The 20,243-nt window shown below is 45.2% G+C and overlaps 1 protein-coding gene and 1 long non-coding RNA gene across 13 annotated transcripts in view; both read right to left on the bottom strand.

The window, feature by feature from the left end:
* Nucleotides 1-10,886: 10,886 nt before the first annotated feature.
* On the bottom strand, nt 10,887-14,012 carry LOC143478239 (uncharacterized). Its single transcript, XR_013121714.1, has 3 exons — nt 13,312-14,012; nt 12,051-12,458; nt 10,887-11,601 (listed from the first exon to the last, which is right to left on the bottom strand). It is a non-coding gene; the product is annotated as an uncharacterized LOC143478239 (long non-coding RNA).
* A 1,392-nt stretch (nt 14,013-15,404) lies between these two features.
* The window catches only part of phldb1b (pleckstrin homology-like domain, family B, member 1b), a 71,034-nt gene continuing 66,195 nt past the window's right edge, over nt 15,405-20,243 (bottom strand). For 10 of the 12 annotated variants that reach the window (XM_076977205.1, XM_076977206.1, XM_076977208.1 and 7 more), the window contains 6 exons: nt 20,055-20,145; nt 19,793-19,939; nt 19,166-19,385; nt 18,602-18,687; nt 17,687-17,722; nt 15,405-17,141 (listed from right to left, as the gene is read on the bottom strand). In XM_076977205.1, coding sequence (XP_076833320.1) covers nt 17,001-17,141; nt 17,687-17,722; nt 18,602-18,687; nt 19,166-19,385; nt 19,793-19,939; nt 20,055-20,145 — 721 coding nt within the window. In that variant the 3' untranslated portion in view covers nt 15,405-17,000. The remainder of the gene's footprint in view (nt 17,142-17,686; nt 17,723-18,601; nt 18,688-19,165; nt 19,386-19,792; nt 19,940-20,054; nt 20,146-20,243) is intronic. The other 2 variants (XM_076977204.1, XM_076977214.1) reach the window with 1 other exon arrangement.

The raw sequence follows: 20,243 nt of genomic DNA, 5'->3' as shown, positions 1-20,243 counted from the left end.
CTCATGCTAATAAGATCCTGGGGTTTATATATGATTGTCATTCTCATGTTTTGGAAGTGGGGAGCTAACTGCTTTCAAAATTGTGGAGATGATTGTGGGCTTCTGGGAAAAGCCCCCCCCCCGTCTCTGCGTGTCCCTAATTATCAACAGCTCAACGTCTGCACAGTCTGCCAGGATCTGCGAAGATGACACCAGCCTCATGCTGAAGGAGGCAGCACAGAGCAGTTGCATCCCCTTTCAGAAGAGGATAACAGGGTGTCCGTGATTCACGTTCCTCTGAAGAGACAATGTTGTGAGCGGTGTCTCAGCTGCTGTCCTGGGCTCACAGTGATTGTAATTGGGCATATGTGGTTGTCACTTACGGACACCCTTTAGCAGCCCTCCCATAATCATAAGCAGGCTGTGTGAAGGACCAGGAACACAGCGATTAACTCGCCACTCTGTGTTTGTTTAGTTTATGAATGAGTTGTGCGGTGTGATTGTGTGTCAGGGCTGTGGAACAGCTGCCTGGCACCACGCTGCTGCGTCTGGTGGAGGTGGTGGTGGTGGAGGAGAGGAGACGCGGGCGTGAGTGGATCGTGTCGTTGTGGATGCTGCAGTATTGAGCCCCGGGTCTCCCCGTAGGCACTGACGCCTCCCACAGAGCGCACACGACTGGAGTTGGGCTGGTGTCACAGACAGGGTGCAGGAAGCATGGCTGTCACTAGTGGTGAGTAAAGATTCTCTCTGGCATAAGTCTGGTTGAATACTGCCTGCCTAGGTTTCTGCCCCTAAATAGAAGCGGTTTTAATCTTTTATTTATAGAAAAGCAATGAAGAAAGTGTTGGCATTCTTCCAACAAATGCTGGTGTCCAGTAATACCAGTGCACTAATATGGTTGGAAACACTTGTATTGGTAAGTACCAGGAACACGACTTAATAACGCCGTAACAATACGTCATGTCAGCAGATGGTAAGTGCAGTTTCTCATAAGGATATTTTACCCTGTCAAGGAATCTGATTCTGATGCTGAAAAACTTTATTTAATTGGCACCTCACTACAGTTTCATTCAAACAGTGAAACGGATACCATGGCAGGAGTAGAGTTCACAAAAGCAAACGTATATGATTTACGTAGCATTTACCAACAAGAGAAACACATTTAAATCACTGCATCAAAAGGAAGTGGGAACACCAGTGTAAAGATTCCACATTAGTCATTTAGAAACAAGGGGAAAGAAAACAAACCAAAACAGCATTTTAAAATTATTTGAGGATGAAATGAATGAACCCTATAAGAGGTAAGACCATGACCCCTACCACAGAGGTATCACCATGACCCCTACCACAGAGGTGAGACCATGACCCCTACCACAGAGGTATCACCATGACCCCTACCACAGAGGTGAGACCATGACCCCTACCACAGAGGTGAGACCATGACCCCTACCACAGAGGTATCACCATGACCCCTACCACAGAGGTGAGACCATGACCCCTACCACAGAGGTGAGACCATGACCCCTACCACAGAGGTATCACCATGACCCCTACCACAGAGGTGAGACCATGACCCCTACCACAGAGGTGAGACCATGAATGTCTGTGGAGGAACTGGAATGTACTGAGATAGGTACCCAGCGCAGGAGACAGACTAAGATGCTCTAAGATGCTGGTACGGATCAATAAGAGAGGCGTCACAGTCGTTAGGGCAGCATGTATAATGGCATGGAGTGGACTGTCATTCAGTCTGTCATCCCGAGTAGAGGAGAGATGCGGAATCGTAGAGAAATTATCCACATTTAAAGGGTGAATACTGTCTCAAAACTAACAACAAGGCCACAAATGTTTAGAGAGGGATTTGGCAAGAACCCCATTGATATCAGTGTTCAGTAATGATCCGTGGTAGAGTTTTGGGGGCAATTAACTAGACCTTTTGTTCTGGTGTTCAACAAGAACTTTGTGTCACAGATACAGACTGCTAATGAGGAGGGTGGTTGGGTAGTGTAAAACTGTGTTGTGAGCACAGCCGTATAATGATAAACCACTTGACCAAGGGGAACCATGTAAATAATGAGCATGAGAGGGCCAAGACCAGCCAAGACCAGAAACAGAAGAATTTTACTTTTACAATCTCAGTGAAATCTTGCTTGTCAACTAAACACCCAGAAGGAGAGAACTGTGCTACTGAGAGCCAGGTGAGAGATGTGTCATGGGAAAACATCAAACGTTAAAGCAAGACCAAGGACAAGAAGACATTTCAGAGTCCCAGAGTGAGTTGAACCTCTTTACTGATCCTGGGGAGACCTGTCACAAAGATCTGAAATGAACAGCAAACCAGATAGGAAGAACTTTGAATGAACGTCATTTGAAAATAGGTGAATGCAAGACTGGGTGGAAATGAATTTCTTCGACATATTTGTGGAGAAAAAGGAGACTTGAAACTGGACTGTAGTTTTTCTTCTCTTGCTCCAGGCTAGAGAGCAGACCTGTAGAGCAGTGCTTCTGTGTCCTGTTTCAGACACAAGTGACATCTCACCCATGTTTTTGTGTCTTTTCTCTTACCAAATTACTATTTAGATTTATCATGTTAATTTGAATTTCATTGTGTGCTCTTTGTCCTGATACACGCTGTGAAGAACTCTTTATTTGTTTGGGTGACATTTGAAGACAGATTATTGTTTTTTAATTTGATTAAAGCAATTGAGCAACGTTCGATACAGCTGCTAGAAATGGACAAAAAGAGTGTGGGTGGAGTGATATCTGAAGGGTGGGGTGATATCTGAAGGGTGGAGTGATATCTGAAAGGTGGAGTGATATCTGAAGGGTGGAGTGATATCTGAAAGGTGGAGTGATATCTGAAGGGTGGAGTGATATCTGAAAGGTGGAGTGATATCTGAAAGGTGGGATTTCCATTTTTCAGATCATTTAGCACCTGATCTCCATATGTCCCGCTTGGCTCCGCCTCCCATCTGTCTTGTTTTCATGTTCCTAGTCCTGCCTCTCTTCCGGTTTTCCTTGTTTTCCCTTTTGTCTGTCTTGTCTTCTGTTTTCCGCACCCTGCGCTGTCTCTCCACATTCGTTGATTGTCTACAGCTGTTTCTAGTTTGGTTTCTCGTTATGTCCTGTTATTTAAGTTCTGTGTTTGGTGTCTTGCCAGGTCATTGTTGTTGTGAGTGTGCCGTGGTCCTTTATGTTCTGTGTGAAATCTCACAGTACTCCTGTTCCCCTGGGGCCCCGCCCCGCCCCGCCCCGCCCCAGGGGAACAGGAGTACTGTGAGATTTCAGCACAGAAGAGAAGAGGAGGAGGAGTGTAATCAGACACAGGCACGACTCAGCTGTTGTCTTACTCCCAAATATCAGAGTGAGCAGGTCTGATTGTGAAAGTAGGATAGAGGTGAACTCTGTGAACTTGGGCTGGTGACCACTGAAGCCCCTCACAGACCTCGTGTTACACCAGAAATAGCTGCTGGTTGACTATTCTGGGGTCCTGATGTAGCTGTCGTAGGCTTAGCAGGATCAGCGTTTAGGAGGTGCACAGTCCACAGAAGTCACAGATGGATTCAGATGATGCAGCAGTAATTCTGAAGGAGTGGATCCCCACGTAGGGAGAGAACATGGCAGAGAAGGTGCTGGAACCAGTGTTGGGAGATGGTGGAACTGCTTTTAGTGAATTGTGGATCAGCAGGACATGTGACATGTCTGAGCTGGATATGGTGCTTTTTATGGACTGGAGGTGTGGCCTTGTGCTTATTATGATGATGGGAGGTGTGGCCTTCTGCTCATTATGATTGGAGGTGTGGCCTTGTGCTTATTAGTTTAATTTTGTTTGTTTATTAGTTTGTTTCCTGAAACCATGCATCCATTTCTCCAAACTGTAAACACAAAACCCAGTTCACACACTAAATTCACAAAACCTCTGACCAAACTACTGCCTCAAAACATTTCAAGCAGTGCTCAAAACCAAACAATGTTGTCGGATCAGGCCTCAAGTCAAACAAAATGAAAAACTGCACTGAACATTACACACAACAGCACCGAAAATAGGAAAACACAATGATCAGATCATGAAGCTGTAAAAATAATCTTCATTGGCCACAAAAGAAAACACTGTTTCAAAACAAAACTCTTGTTTATCAAAAATGAGACATTATGTACTGTGTAATGTGTAATAATAATAATTATTATATATATATATATATATATATATATATATATATATATATATATATATATATATATATATATATATATATATATATCTTTGAATGCTTCATCCACATTATGCTGCATTTTAGGACGGGATCAGTGGTGGAAAGGCTGATATTGTTGATGTCTTCAGTTATCATGGTCATCAGTGATTTTCTGCTTGTCATCAGTGAAGGTCTCTTGGTGTGGGTTCAACATGTCCTCACCCCTGATATGGTGTCTTGGGGTTCTACAAGAGAACATGCCATTACAAAATATTACAGCAGCACTAAGCCTACAAATGTTTTATTTTTTACAGATCTGTATCGAGTCATACTGTAAACATATATGAAATGAATAAAGCAATTACCTGTTCTCCTCTCTGAATGATCGGACTATGGTGGACACGGTGGACACGGTGAATCTATTCAGGTGGGGCTGAACTTAAGGTCCTGCTTCCCTCCTCAATACATGGACAAGATGTTCTTCATCTCATCCCTCGTCCTCTTCCACCTCTTACCCTAACTCTGCCTCTCTGACTGTTTCTATCCATAGTGAAACTTGAACAACCAGGCCTCTGTGTACTGGATTATATTGGTGTCTTCACATCATTTGTCATGTGTGATCAATTTAGAGTGATTGTGTTTAAGTTGAGTTTCACTTTTGCTACCTGTGCTTACCATTATGCCACCCAAGTGCATCACACTGCAATATGTGTTTTAGTTGGTGAAAAACGTTTGCAAACTGTCTTCATAGGTTAAAAGTGCTTATGGTTCTGACAAATGGGTTCAGGACACTGAGAATTTGGTTCAGACAATTTTGTGTTTTAGCAATTGAAAAAAAAACTGTATGAAGACTGGAGGTGTGGCCTTGGCCTTATTATGGAGACTGGAGGTGTGGCCTTGGCCTTATTATGGAGACTGGAGGCATGACCTTGGCCTTATTAGGAGGACTGGAGGCGTGGCCTTGGCCTTATTAGGAGGACTGGAGGCGTGGCCTTGGCAAATCAGTCTGCTGTGCTTGAATAATGGTGAATGTTGGTAATACCTGAGAGACAGGGCTGAAAAACGGGATCAAATGTAGCTACTGTGGATGTGAGTTCAGAGCATCTGCAGGTGTGCAGAGGTGGGACTGGTCCTGACCAGAGGGAGTTCAGAAACATACTTATATAGTGTTGCTATGGGATGTTACTTGGGGTGGTGATGTTATGGGGTGATGTTTTGGGTGTTGTTATGGGATGTTGTGAGGAACAGGACATGGTTGTTTTCTTCAGATGCCTTTTGAGCCATAAGCTGACAGGGTTTTTGGGTGGATGAGAGTGGAGATTTTATGATGAGTGTGGCAAAAAAAAATCTGATTTTTGGCTAAGCAAACCTTTAGCATGGAGCAATGTATGGAATAAACTAGCATGGGTGGGAAATGAGGGCGTGATGAGGTCGTCCAGTGGAACAGGAGTAGTGAAAGACTTATGGAGCTGCAGAGAGTATTTCCAGTATTTTCCAGTAATTTGAGAGCTTGTACGGGAAGACTGCACTCAGTAGGTAGAATGACAACAACAACAATCTGATGTTGTTTACCTCTAAGGAACCAAGTTAGAGGGGAAGATAGCTCAGTATTAGGGGCAGCCCAAGAGGGAAGAAGACTCCTTTCTTATAAACCACTCTGGAACTGGGCCACGACAGCTGTGGCAGCGACATGACCATGGTTGCCATTTCGAGCTCACTAAGTCTGAGGACCAGGGAGGAATAGAGGCTCGTCTGGGAGGCTGGAGCACTACACGCGTTTGACACAAACGGGGACGGTGTAGAGCGATGCAGCACACGCGCTGGCAGTCGCCCCACCGTCGGGGACAGCACTGGGCAGGAGCTGATGGAGGACACTGGGCTCCTGGAGAAGAATCGTTCCTCGGACTCGTGCAGCCAGCCGACACGAAACCACTTCAGTTCATGGATATTTGTTGTGAAGACTTGCAATGCTGGAGCATTTTAATAGATACTAGGCCAGGACATGCTATGCCAGGCCAGGCTTTCTTCTGGTTCTGTCATTCTGTTGAGCCCTTTCTGTGTGTGTTTTTAAACCCAGTGTTATATGGCATGAGCCAGCCCATTTTGATTTTATATTAGGGAGAGAGACCAGCCTACCATTTCTGTTGTAGAATATCCTGATAAAAAATCAGGAATTAATTGGTTCATCAATAATACAAACCTGTCCATGCGCTGATGGAGTAAACATCACCAGACTGTCATGGTCTCTGTGGTGGTATCTCCCCAGACTGTCATACTTCGCATGGTGGTTTCTCCCCAATCTCCAGAGGTGGGTGGAGACTTCGGGGTTGCTATGGAATCTCTCGTTTTCCAGAAGTGTTGGGATGTCGTGTGTGTTCCCATTCCTGTGCTGGTTTCTTTTTTTTATGGAATTCTGATGTTGATGATGATAACCTTCAATGTTCAAATATTTCAGTGTTTTTTCTCAGGGTAGACATCAAACGCAGGAGGAGTTTTCATTCTGAAACTCCTGCTTGGCTAATTTCCTTCAGTCTGATAGCTTGCCTTCATTCCTGTGTTGTCCAAAAGCTCCTGTGTGATTTTCTTAGTGTGTGTCCAGAGATTTCTGCCAGGGTTGAGAATTGCATCATGTTTTATGTAGTTTAATCGTAATATATTATAATCCAGATGGTCTCTTCTTAATACTTATTTAGGAATTAATTATTGAAAAACTGTAATATACTGGGTTAATATGCAACTCCCCATTCAAAAAGGGCAACAGAATTTACATGTATTTTCTTTCCTAGTGTAATATTCCCATGTAAATGAACAAAGTGCTTTGGTTGGGTACCTGATCATCTGACTCTTATGAGTAGAAGAAGCACTGAAGTCTTGTGCAGCGTCAACATTGGTTAACAGATCAAGTCAATGTTCATTACACCTACACAATAAAGGGGAGGAACCGGGAAGGAACCGAAGTGCTGGAGGTGTGATTGTCATTCGTCTCCCCTCAGAACCACTCGATCGTCTCTTCACCCTTTACAGTCAGAGATGGGCACGATGTCATGGCAGGAGAAATTAATATAACTGTGCCCAAACAGCTGAACCTTGGGCCACTTCCAGACCTGGGACAGAGTTGATTTCAAGATGCACATTACATGTGCAGGTCCGCATGCAAACTAATGGAAACACCCATGTAAAAAATAAAAACACTTTTCTTCTGCCATTCTGGATTAACTTTCATCAAGACATTTGGACGAACGCTAACACAAGCTACAACAATTCTGCCTTTAAGATGAACACTTCCCAGAGTGTGTGTGTTTGAGGTGGGTGTGTCCTCACTTTTGACACACCCTGTACTTACACTATTTAGGCTGGATACATTATAATGCTTTTATACAAATTGTGCAGTTCCTTTTTAAATCATTTCAAATAATGTTGTAATATTTTGTTTCTGTTGAAATAAGCCGTTTCTGCTCAAAATGTTTTCGTTGTGTTTTTGTTTTCTTTTGACGGTGCTCTCAGGAAGGCCGTGAGAGTTCCAAGTTCCGGTTGTACGCTTCGCCTGTCACACTTAACCTTTCACTCACCCGTTTCACACAAAACTTACTGCTGTGCGTTTGACAGACACTGAATGTTACGGCCAGAATTCCTAAACTCCCGAGTTTCTGCCAGCCACGAGCGTGATCATTTCCTAGCCTGCTGCTGTTAATAGTTGACACCTCTGGGGATTTTGTTCGTTGTTCCAAGTGAGGGTCACGGAGTCAATAAGCAAGCTTCAATCGAAAGCCCACTGAAAAAACGCTTCACTGCACTCCAGACATCCAGAGGTGACAGCTGATGACCTGGAGGTTCACTGAGCGCCTGGACTGACTGGCACGTTAAAGGGCTGCCTGTGAAACCTTGGTATCTGACCTTTCTACAGAATTAGACACACTATTAAATAAACCGTTAAAGGGACTCTTGAACTTTTTTTTTTGCACGATGGCAATCACGTCCCAGACAGTCAGAGGGGCGATCGGTATGCTTATGTCTTCAGACCAAGAGAGACACCATCATTACAAGCAGAGTTTAAGCTGTACTCTTAGACTCTGTTCTTGAATAGAAGTCGTAACTCCATCACTGTACTACTGTCTCTGTAACCCTCCCTGAGTGTCCTCATTATTTCTTATTCCATGATATACTGACAGCTTTTTCACTTAGAATATCCTGCTAATAAATATGCTCACCGTAGACACTGCACTGCTGACATGAACTTTATCTCATTAGGCTGTCTAAGCAACACTTCCAGTGTCCATCAGTTCATATATTTGGCCAAGAATAATTTCCTTGGTCGGTCCCAGTCAGCCTGGCGTATCTGTGATTGGTGTGCGCTGTGATTTTAGAACAACAACATAGTTATTTGATTGTTTGAATTTGAGGCAAGCCGCATCACCTTAAGATATCTCTTTGAGCTCGCACAAATCTGTAATTTTTTTACCCTGTTGTTCACAGGCTGCAGATGTAGTTAGCAATTCATGTTCCGCCTGGAATCAGTGCAGTAAATACATATAGTGGAAAACCTCCTAATTCCTTCATTATACATACTGACTCACACACTGACACGCATGTCTAGAGATCTGTGATCTCTTAGAACTTTAATGCGGCCCAGGAATGTTTATCTACAATTCTTTCTTTTTCTCTTTTTTTGGTTCAATTTTGTTTGATCTTGCTGTGTCTGTGAGTGGAGTGTTAATTACCTTTAATTCCCTGCAGTCAGAGTCTCTTTGGATTCCAATTTCTTGGTAAAACAGAACTGAAGTACGAAGGTCGTTTGTTAAATCGGACCGTTAGACGAAGGTTTGACTAAATGTAGCGGCACATACTGCACTCCTCCGTGTATATGTGTGAATGTATGTGTGTGAATGTACATACAATTACACCAAATCTGTTTCAAAGTCTGCTGTCTTATTTTCACAGTTTCCTGAAGCAGCCCTCAGTCATCGCCACTTACCTTTCTGATACTAAAGAAAAAATTGTGTTTACTTGAATTACTGGATCAGCTATTTTTCTCAGATTAATATGAATTACTGTATCTGCTAATTCTCTCAGAATAATTTGAATTACTGGTTAGTTTATTCATACAAGTACAACAAATCGGGAAGCTTTTGAAGATATTAGTCTCCTTTAGCACACAGTTTAAAACATCTTCATAGAAGAGTTGAAGTGGTGAAGATCGAAACATCTTCAGAGAACAGATAAAGTGGTGCTTGCTATATTTCACAAAGTAATGTGAAAATGCCAATTAATTGTGACTTTGATTGTGGCCGATTGTAAGTGATTTTGATTATCTTAATTTAACACGCAGTACATTTTGTCTTTGATCCCTGGGGGTTTGGGGGTTGTGAGTAGAGAAGCCAGTATTAGACCATCCTCAGATTCTTTCTGAGAATTGGGATCTTGGGTGAATCATGTGGTATCTGTGACACTACTGAGCTGCAGGCCCCACAGATCTTGTCCCATATATCTTGCTGCTGTCACATCAGGTCTGAACTCTTCCCGTTTCATACCCCAGACATCCAGGACTCTCACCGACGCCGTGGCGTAACGGCTGGCCTGACCTTGCTGCACTCACAGCTGTCCTTGTCTGTGAACCCAGCAGTGTCTGTTCTCCGGCGCCCCGTGGCCACTCTTCTCAAAGACGTGGTTATCAGCTGCTATGTTGTGAAACCAACCCAAGGAGGGAAGCTCCCTCTGGCATCGGCGTTCTCATTTCAATATTCCGATGTCTGTATTCCCAGCAGGGGTTGTTCACAAAGCTGAGGCTGTAAAGGTCTGTCGTTGTGCTCTGAAGTCATGAAGGTGACCCAGGCAGACCCAGAGCTGCTCCCGACCCTGAGGTACCTGCACACATGTGGTTTGTGCACCAGAGAGTGGGGGGCGTGCAGGCGGGTCGCCAAATACGCCCCCACTCCCCATCCCCCCATTCTGCCCTGGGGATGTCAGACTCCAAAAGAATGGAAATCTTAAAAAATATTAGTTATGTTAAGGTAGGAGAGAGTGAGCATTGAAATGAGCAGAGATGCCCTGCAGGGTGATGTAGTGTGGAAGAAGGAAAACATTATGGGAGAGAACAGACACGTTAGCACCACGTTAGCACAACATTAGCACCAGGTTAGCACAACATTAGCACCACGTTAGCAACACGTTAGAAGCACGTTAGCACCACGTTAGAAGCACGTTAGCACCACGTTAGAAGCACGTTAGCACCACGTTAGAAGCACGTTAGCAACACCTGGATCATATCAGTAAATCAAAGCCCAAATTACATTCTGATTCCAATAATGCAGGTATGACACAGGTGCTCAGAGAAACTCTGTCTATCTCAGACATAATGTTTCAAATAGAGCTAGAACCACAATGAACAATAAACTTTGTCCATAAGATCAGCATTTTGTCAGTCAAACAAGCTGTTTGTTCACCTTAAAGTGCTAGCAGCATCCGTGTGCAACCTTCCTTCGGATGGTTCTGTGGAGAACAATGTTTCATATCAGCTTCCTGACCTCATTGTAGAAGGTACCTGTGCAAGTATGATGTCAGCTGTCCAGGACATGTGACAGGCTGCATGCTGACAAACATGTCTGGTCTGCAGGACATGGAGCAGGTTCAGGACATGGAGACCTGTCCTATCCAACAGGACACACAGTTGTTTGAATTGTGTTTATTATCCAATTAGTGGTACAGTGGTGCTGTCTAATCTGAGCTAAGCATTTCTGTGCATCTGTGTAGTGTATGACGGATACACAACAGGAAATTTCTGTGTGGACATTTCGCTTAGGTGCATAAAGAAACAGTAAGAGAGGAAACAAGTTCAGACCAAGTGCTTTGGACGAGCAGCTCGACATCTCCACATAGAGCCGAAGCCTCTTCATAAACCAAATGCACTTTAAAAGTACATGTTAATAGAAACATTTTGATATTTTTTCATAGTTTATAACCTGATACCAATGCCAGAAGTGATATTTACATCTAAATGTATCAGTTATCTTTAATGATGTTGTTTTAACCTTAGATGGGATTCTGCATGTCAACGAACTGATAGAAAGTAAAACTGACAGTTCGGAGGTAGTTGACTGCACCCACAGCTCAGTGTGAATGTGTTGTCAGATGACATGTATTAATAATGGAAACGTTTCTTAGGGGAACCGTCTTACTCGGAGAAGACAGAGGTCAGGTCACAGGCGCAATGCCCACGTCCGTTTTGCCTGCGTGGACGAGCGTCTCTACGGCGGGGTGAACCTCTCCGAGCGCTGTGAGGATGGGGTGCGTGTTCTGGCCAGCCCGGGGAGGGTGGGGGGCCCGCCACAGCCGTGACAGCTACTGACAGCTCTGCTGAGCAGAACATTCTTGTCCGTGGGGGCTTTCAAGATGCTGCATTCCACTCGTCTAAAGGGGAGCGTGAGGTGTGACTCTGTAAGTGCAGAAACAAGGCAGAGCATGTCTGTGCGTGCTGGACTGATCCAGCCCTGGAATGGTGTATGGGTGCTGGGAGCAGTCTGCTTTTTTCATTCTCTCTCTCTCTCTCTCTCTCTCTCTCTCTCTCTCTCTCTCTTTCTCTCTCTCTCTCTCTCTCTCTGGGAGGTGCCAATGATAAGGTCCCTGTCAGTGCATGTCACAGCTGAGTTTCTGGAATATGTACAGAGAATATAGTGACTACACTCCTGTCCTGCTTCTCATCACACCTGAGCTTCTAGACTCCTTCTCGTGGAATACCAGAGCGCGCGTACACACACACACACACACACACACACACACACACACACACACACACACACACACACAGTGCTTGCACACATTGTGGGCTAAATTGTGGTGGTGTGCATGTGATCTGCCTGGGCCCATGGTGAAGAGGAGTCTCACCTGTCTGAGGCCACCAGTCAGGTGATCAGCACCTGTGCCAAGATTCCTCTCCTGTCCCTTCACCCTGTCTGGGGACGAGATGATGAGGAGTAACTCCTCTCCTACCTGGACAAACCCGCCAGTGCCACAGGGCAGGTGACGGTGTCTAATGTGCCACAACACAATCTCCAGGGTTGACGTGACACACGCATTGTTCCGCACTCTCAGCGCGGGTGGAGGGGTGGAGGGGTAAAGAGGTGGAGGGGTGGAGGGGTGGAGAGGTGGAGGGGTGGAGGGGCAGATCTGCTGCGGAGGCTGACGGGCACTTCTCCACCTCTGAAGAGTCCTGTGTGCTCCTCTACTCACACACATCCACATTACTTCCTGCACTGGAAGTATCGTCCTGTGACTGGGCTGCCCACAAAATATCTGTCGTTTGTGTTTTTATTCACACACACACATGCACACACACACACACACACACACACACACACACACACACACACACACACACACAACATGCAGTAAGTTCTCAAACGTCCTGTTTACACCAGGGTTTTACAGTAGATTTGGTGTGATTGTAAACCCTTGTGCCATGTGCCTTTACTTTTTAACACAGTAAAATTCAGGTGTTTTATACTCTCTCCTGTTTCATATGACATCAAACATATCAAAATTAAGTCAGTTGTTACATAAACGTGATGTGAATGTTACAAATTAAATCACATGTTGTGTTTTTATATATATTGCTCTTGTCTGGTAGCCAAATACAATGCTGCCACCTACAGTTCTGGGGGAGTGGTCACTCTTAATTGACTTTTGACCTTAAGACACGTGACTCACCTTTCATCTTTGTGTTTCTAAGTGATTCAAACCAGTTGTTGATGTCAAAAGACCAAAAGGGTGTATTTTTCAAAATTAATCTCATTTGTGATTTTGTAATTAAAGTAGTGCTTAAATGTACACAGCTCTGAAAACCTATATGAACCTATTCAAAAGATTTTTAAATATTTAAATTATTAGTAAAATATTTTAATTTTTAGTATTATTATATATATTTATTATTAATTATATAACTATAAAATCTAATATAAACCTAGAGCATTTGTTATTGTATGTTGTAAATAAAATTTATATGTAAATTGTAAGCAATTAGCTTAGAAAATATAACATTAAATTGTAATATTTTTAATATAACATTCATCTAAAAGACAACACACGTACTGTACTAGTGTGGCGACAGCAGCAGGAGTCTAATAAACAGTGTTTGCTAATAACGCACCAGCGTATGTCGGTTGTACTGAAGTAGTGTGTCTTCACTCAGGTGGACGAAGTGAATGAATAAGTCCTGACAGTGCTGACGGTCCTGACGGGACGAGGTGCTGTGAACACTGCGAGATCTCTGCAGTCTGACAGGAGCAGCAGCCGCTCGGCACGGTGATCACGCGCGTGCACGTGCCCTCCAGGGCCGGTGAGTGACACTTTAAGGGCGGACGTCAGCTTTGATCGTCCCGCTTTCCCCCCACGCTTCTCCGGGCGTGTTCGTGTGTGTGTGTGTGTGTGTGTGTGTGTGCTCCCCTACAGCTGAACACAGAAGAGAGGATGGGACTGTCGCCATGGCCACGGACGAGGTGAGTGACGGCTGTGACGCGCGCCGCTCTTCCCGGAGCTCCACTGTACGTTACGAGCCGTTCAGCGCACACAGATGGTGGAGTGTGGATGTCAGCACGTTGCACCTGTAGTTATTTGTTGATAACCAGGTGGAGACGTCGTTTGACTGAATTGTAGATTTGTGTTTGGAGACGAGCTGAAACCACTGCTGAGATGTTCCTCCTAGAAAGTAAATCAACGCTGGGGTTCAAAGGTTCAATCCAAGGTCCCGTCAACGTAATGATGGAGCAGGAGTTTTGAACTCATTGCGTTAATTACTGTACAGTAATGAGGATGGGAAGTTCAGACCATCAGTGAAAAACTCACGATTTTGGCTGCAGAATGACCAAAATGTTTACCCAACCCTCATCAGTCATCGAAATCTACAAGAAAGGAATTTGAATTGAGGGACAGGACAATATGTTGTTTGTGAATCACTGTAATGACCACCATTAACCCCTTCAATACTAAGGTATCACACAGTCATTAACCCCTTCAATACTGAGGTATCGCACCGCCATTAACCCCTTCAATACTGAGGTATCGCACCGCCATTAACCCCTTCAATACTGATGTTTCTCACAGCCATTAACCCCTTCAATAGCCTACTGATGTTTCTCACAGCCATTAACCCCTTCAATACTGAGGTATCGCACAGCCATTAACCCCTTCAATACTGAGGTATCACAAAGACTTTAACCCCTTCAATACTGATGTTTCTCACAGTCATTAACCCCTTCAATACTGAGGTATCACAAAGACTTTAACCCCTTCAATACTGAGGTATCTCAGTCTTTTCTTTGTTTGGTTTTCCCCCTGTACATCCATCTTGACAGCTGACAGGATCTTGATGGATACTGAGTATGCTAGAATAACAAGATGTTAACTTACATGATTAAAACAAAATCAATAATTTTGATAAAAACAACACTAATAAGTCTTTAATCATGTCAAATGTGTTCATTTTTGATTTGCAATTCATAACTCCAAACATCTTCAGTCAATATAAACATCTAGTGTGACGTAAATGTAGTAAACAGGAAAACAACCGGAACATCATTAAGCGAACTAATACCGAGCCTCAGTGTTGGTTCAGAAACAAAGTGTGCATGACTGTCATGATGTTTACATCTTCCCCTGAGCTGTGGGTACACAGAAACACAGCCGGGCAGTGCACTAGTACGAGACCAGGCAGTGCACTAGTACGAGACCAGGCAGTGCACTAGTACGAGACCGGGCAGTGCACTAGTACGAGACCGGGCAGAGCACTAGTACGAGACCGGGCAGAGCACTAGTACGAGACCGGGCAGAGCACTAGTACGAGACCGGGCAGTGCACTAGTACGAGACCGGGCAGTGCACTAGTACGAGACCAGGCAGTGCACTAGTACGAGACCAGGCAGTGCACTAGTACGAGAGCTGTTAACAGCATGGTGCGCTAGCCAGCTGAAGTCTGCTGGTTAAATGCTTGTATGCACAAATCATATTAATACGACAGGAAATTACATTTGAAATAGTGTAATTTCTCGGGAGAGTGTGTTTCATAAGTTTCATGTGTTTTTACGTTTTAAATCAAACGTAAATTAAATATAGATGTGAACACTACTATTCTGCCTTTATGTTAAGGAAATGAGTGGCCTATACAGTATTTTTTTTTAATCTGTTTGAATGCTCTGTTCCTCAGAGCCCACAGTGAACATGTCCAGTTCAACAAGAGAATCGAGTATCAGACATTAAATCTTCATTTTAATAAACCTGAAAAACGCCATAAAGTCCATCCAAAGTGCCACATAAAAAGTACCATCATATTAACATATTGTGTGTGTGTGTGTGTGTTCAGTTAGGTATGTGCACAGTCCATGTGTATTTGTATTTTTCACCCAAAAATACTGTCAAACTAATCAGGCTCAATAGTGATATTGTCTTCTGGCCACTTTTAACATCCTGAATACACACGTTTCAGTTTCAGGAAAGAGCACACATTGGTCTAATTCTCACAGCTTCAGTGTTGTTACATAAACAATCGCTTATGATAAAGTAAATACTTCTCCCCAAAACAAACAATAAGGCATTAAAGATCCAGATTCTCATATTTAAAATCACAGCATTGTTCAGTCCTGAGGAGCAAGACATCTCCTCACGTGAACCCTGGCAGCTGATAACACACTGCAGACTCCACGTCCACCTATGGGCTCTGCGAGCTGTGGAAACATCTCCTGTAATTAATTCTTAAAGCTGACACCCTGTCCATCATGATGAGTTCTTCATGTTTTTATCAATGCAAACTGTGTGCCATGTGCACATATCGGTAAATAATTGTCAGAATACCTTTTGTGAATAAAAAAACACGTTTAAAATAAACAGCATTGAACAATAATAAACAGTAGTGTTTCCAGTGAGTTGTGGTCCTGATAGCTTCTCTCTCAGTGTTCAGAGTGATGAAGCAGAGGAGATCAAGGCATCAAATGATCTGCACTATTACAGTACCGTCCAGGAATTTGTTCTTGTCTGATATAGTTAGTCCTCCAGTGGCAGTGAAGAGAAGATGGCTGTTTCCTTAATGGGTCAGGGCAGAAGATAAAGTTGTCAGGACTTGGCAAATAGAGAGTTAACACTTATTACTAGTGTGTTTCTGCACCGTGTCTTTGCACACGAAGACACAGTGCAGTGTATGTGAACTGGAGAATTTGTAACAGTTTCCCTATGAAATGATGGACTTTAATGTACGAGGTCTTGGTTTAAGTGACACTGGATGTTTGTCTAGAGAAAATGACTCACATTTAGAATATAATGACATATTTGCATTTAGCTTTATCTCTAAATGTGCTACCTGTATATTCATAACCTTTCATTATCTGTCAAACCCATAAAATCATAGTTCAAAATTGCTCCAGAATGGCTTAATGTCATTTGGCAATATCACATCTGAAATTCAGAAAAAAAATAACAAAAAAAAACCCCCACTTGTCAGACAGTCAGAAAACACAGTTATATGTTCTTAAAGAAGAGAACTGTTCTCAGAGATCTCTGGAGGCACCATCGTGGCATTCACAAGGCTGATCACTTTGCCGACAACCATGTGCAGGGTTGGTCCTCTGGTTTGTTGAGAAATCCCTTTGTAAATCCATGCAGACATAAAAAAAACTGTGAAGAACACATATCTTCAGTCTTGCTGAATATATAATATAAAAAATGAAAGAAAAGCATATTAAAAGGCTCTTCCCTCATCAGGAGAGTAAACAGGAGGAGGAGTCACTGAAGTGTCCACGCTGGTCCTGCTCTGACCTTCTCACGTGGGTCAGGGAGCAGCGGCTGTAGGTCGTCAGGTCATGAACTGGGTGTAACCTTCTGCCCCCGTAACGATCACATCCATCCAGATCCTCATGGCCTCGGCAGAAGGCGCCACCATGTAGTACAGCCTGTCGTGGGTCTTTACGCAGAACGTCAGGGAAGGGTTGGGACTCTGAAGGAGAAGAAGGCGTTAGCCGAGGCAGTGATCTTCTCCAGCACGAGATTAAGACTTCAGCAGTCTACTGGTCAGACTGGAGGTTGTTTGTAAGGCATTCTCAGGTTAAGGGTTGCGTGCACTGATAGCTAATGAGGCTTCGGTTTCAAATCCATGTTAATCAGTTTAGCCAAAATATTAGCAAAGAGAACAACAGCACACAACAGCACACACACACACACACACACACACACACACACACACACACACACACACACACACACACACACACACACACACACACACACACACACACAACAGCACAGCCAACACAACCCAACTGGACTGATCCAGAGTTACGAACTTAATCCGTTCATTCAGGTCCTGGGGCCAAGATGCAAAAACACATCACCCGAATTCCATGTTCCCCATAGTTTATGTGGTGAGTCATTACGCCAGTTGGACACGTCCTCATGCATTCACACACACACACACACACACACACACACACACACACACACAGATAAGCATTTCCTATTCTCTGCACACACTTGTACACACACCTCTCTGCGAAACCGAGGCAACAGTCCGGAGAGGTGCTGGGGGGAGAGGAGTGAGAGTGAAGACCTGCGTCCTCCACCCTACCTGCTAGCACACTACCTGCTCCATCGCCCCAGCTAGGCTGAGCTACACCACCTACATCTCCTGGAACTAACAGGTCATTAGTCTCAAGGAGGATAAGGAGATCATCTTGATATTAGCAAATGTAGCCAGAACTCCATTCAACTTTGTGTCTGGGTAAATGATCAGCTAATCATGTGCGGGGAGTGTTCTGAGATGCAGAAAGAAAATACATACATTTGTAAAGTTCAGCTTGAAAAATCCTTTCTGCGGGAACAACCGGCAGAGCCAAAGAAAGGGGGGGGGAAGGGTGTACGGAGAACGCATGGAAAACAGAAGGACAGCACGGAATATGACGAACACAAACGGTAAAGTCATCGGAAACAGTGTGGAAATGCAAAAGAAGCGTAGCTGGAATTGCAGTGGGCGAGGCGTGGACAGAGGGCGTGTCCGAGTGTGTGAGACGTGGACAGAGGGCGTGTCCGAGTGTGTGAGACGTGGACAGAGGGCGTGTCCGAGTGTGTGAGACGTGGACAGAGAGCGTGTCCGAGTGTGTGAGGCATGGACAGAGGGCATGTCTGAGTGTGTGAGGCGTGGACAGAGGGCGTGTCCGGATGTGTGAGGCGTGGACAGAGGGTGTCGGAGTGTGTGAGGTGTGGACAGAGGGCGTGTCCGAGTGTGTGAGGCGTGGACAGAGGGCGTGTCTGGGTGTGTGAGGCGTGGACAGTGGGCATGTCCGAGTGTGTGAGGCGTGAACAGAGGGCGTGTCCGAGTGTGTGAGGCGTGGACAGTGGGCGTGTCCGAGTGTGTGAGGAGCCTTGTTGGAGGTGAAGGTTCTAGACAGATGGACACACTACCTTCGTTGCACTGCGCAAATGGTCATAGTACACCTCCTCGATAGCCTGGAAATAGATGACTCCTTTCAGCTTGGTCTCGTGTTTGTCTGTGGATGGGACAGGAATAACACCGTAAGCACAGGGTACGACTTAGGTTTAAAAAAGCCCGGTGCTGGCGAGAGGTGGCAGGCACGGCTACGAGGCTCCGTCTGCCGGGGTTCCGGCTGCGTGAGCGCTAGTAGGTGAAACAGCGAGCCGAGCTGCGCACCACGGCCAGACACGCAACGTTTCCCAGCATTGCTGGTGGATTTCATCAGCACCAGATAGGACATGGACCAACTGCTGGATATTTGTATGCCCCCCGGCTAACCTGGGGCTATTGGTTACCCAGGCAGCCCCAGCCAGCGAACGCAGGCGCTAATTAGCCACAGCTCCTACGCTAGATTTACCGCGGTGAGAAACAACTTTGTACTAATCAAGACTGCCTTTACGTCGCAAAGACAGCAGGAACACATCTGTGTGTGTGTGTGTGTGTGTGTGTGTGTGTGTGTGTGTGGGGGGGGGTTCGGGACGCAGGCCACCCACCCGTGTAGTACGAGAACGTCCGTTTGAGACGGTCGAAGACGAACCAGCGTTTCTTCCAGGACTTGATCTTGCCGCCCATCTTGACCAGGTAGCCCTTGCACATCTTCTCGGTGAGGATGACATGGTAGCAGGTGTCCACGCTGTGGCCCGACGACTCTACGTGGGCCCGCAGGTCGAACTCCTGCTTGCGGATGGGCAGGTAGCGCGTCATGGGTCGAGCCTTTGGGAAGAGCAACAGCGCCCCCTGTGTTTAAACGCTCGTACTGCTACGTCACAGCTGTTTCCTACTGCAATGCCAGTTCAACATGACAGCGTTGTCTACGCTGTTTCATCTGAGAGATCAGATCTTTCGGTTTAGATCATCTTTCTATCTATGGTGTACAACTGAACCCAGTAAGCCAAATTTACTGACACAGATGAACCACAGATTAAATGTAGACTAGAAATTGTACTGTGGTGATTCTCCACGGGTTTTGTAAATCAGCTCAAGACTAGGGATTCATTAATATTCAACAAACTGGCTCATCGTAGCTAGCAGATATATAGACCAGAGTGTTTGAAGAAGCCTCTCTAGACCTCAGGCTGGTGCTGCGAGTGTTGGGACTGATGGGGCAGGTGCACACTCACCTGTGAGAAGGTCTTGGCCCTCAGCTTCACCTCCTTCTCGATCAGCTGCCGGCGGTGTGTGGTCTCCTCCTGGAGCCTTTTCTCCACCTCCTCCCTCCTCCTCCTCTCCTCCTCCAGCATCTGTCTGCGTGCCTGGCTCTCTCGCTCCTGTAGGGTTCACACACGCATGACCGGGGGCAGGAGCTTCACCTGCTACAGGACTCCTCCGCCCTACAGCCTCCACCACTCAGACGTCTCCACCGGGAGGGGCAGCACCACTCACCCTGGACTCCATCAGTCGGGCCTTCTCCAACTGGGCCTCCTTCAACATCTTCTCCATCTCCTCGATTTTTAGTGCTTCCATCACGCTGGCACTGCGCACGCACACACACACACGCACGCGCACACACACACACACACACACACACACACTGTCAGGCACCTTGTCTACACACTACATTCAGTCACTACA

Source organism: Brachyhypopomus gauderio, chromosome 16 (assembly GCF_052324685.1).
Source record: "Brachyhypopomus gauderio isolate BG-103 chromosome 16, BGAUD_0.2, whole genome shotgun sequence".
NCBI lineage: Eukaryota > Metazoa > Chordata > Actinopteri > Gymnotiformes > Hypopomidae > Brachyhypopomus > Brachyhypopomus gauderio.
Note: the sequence above shows the minus strand (reverse complement) of the source record. Positions and strands in the feature narration are given on the sequence as shown.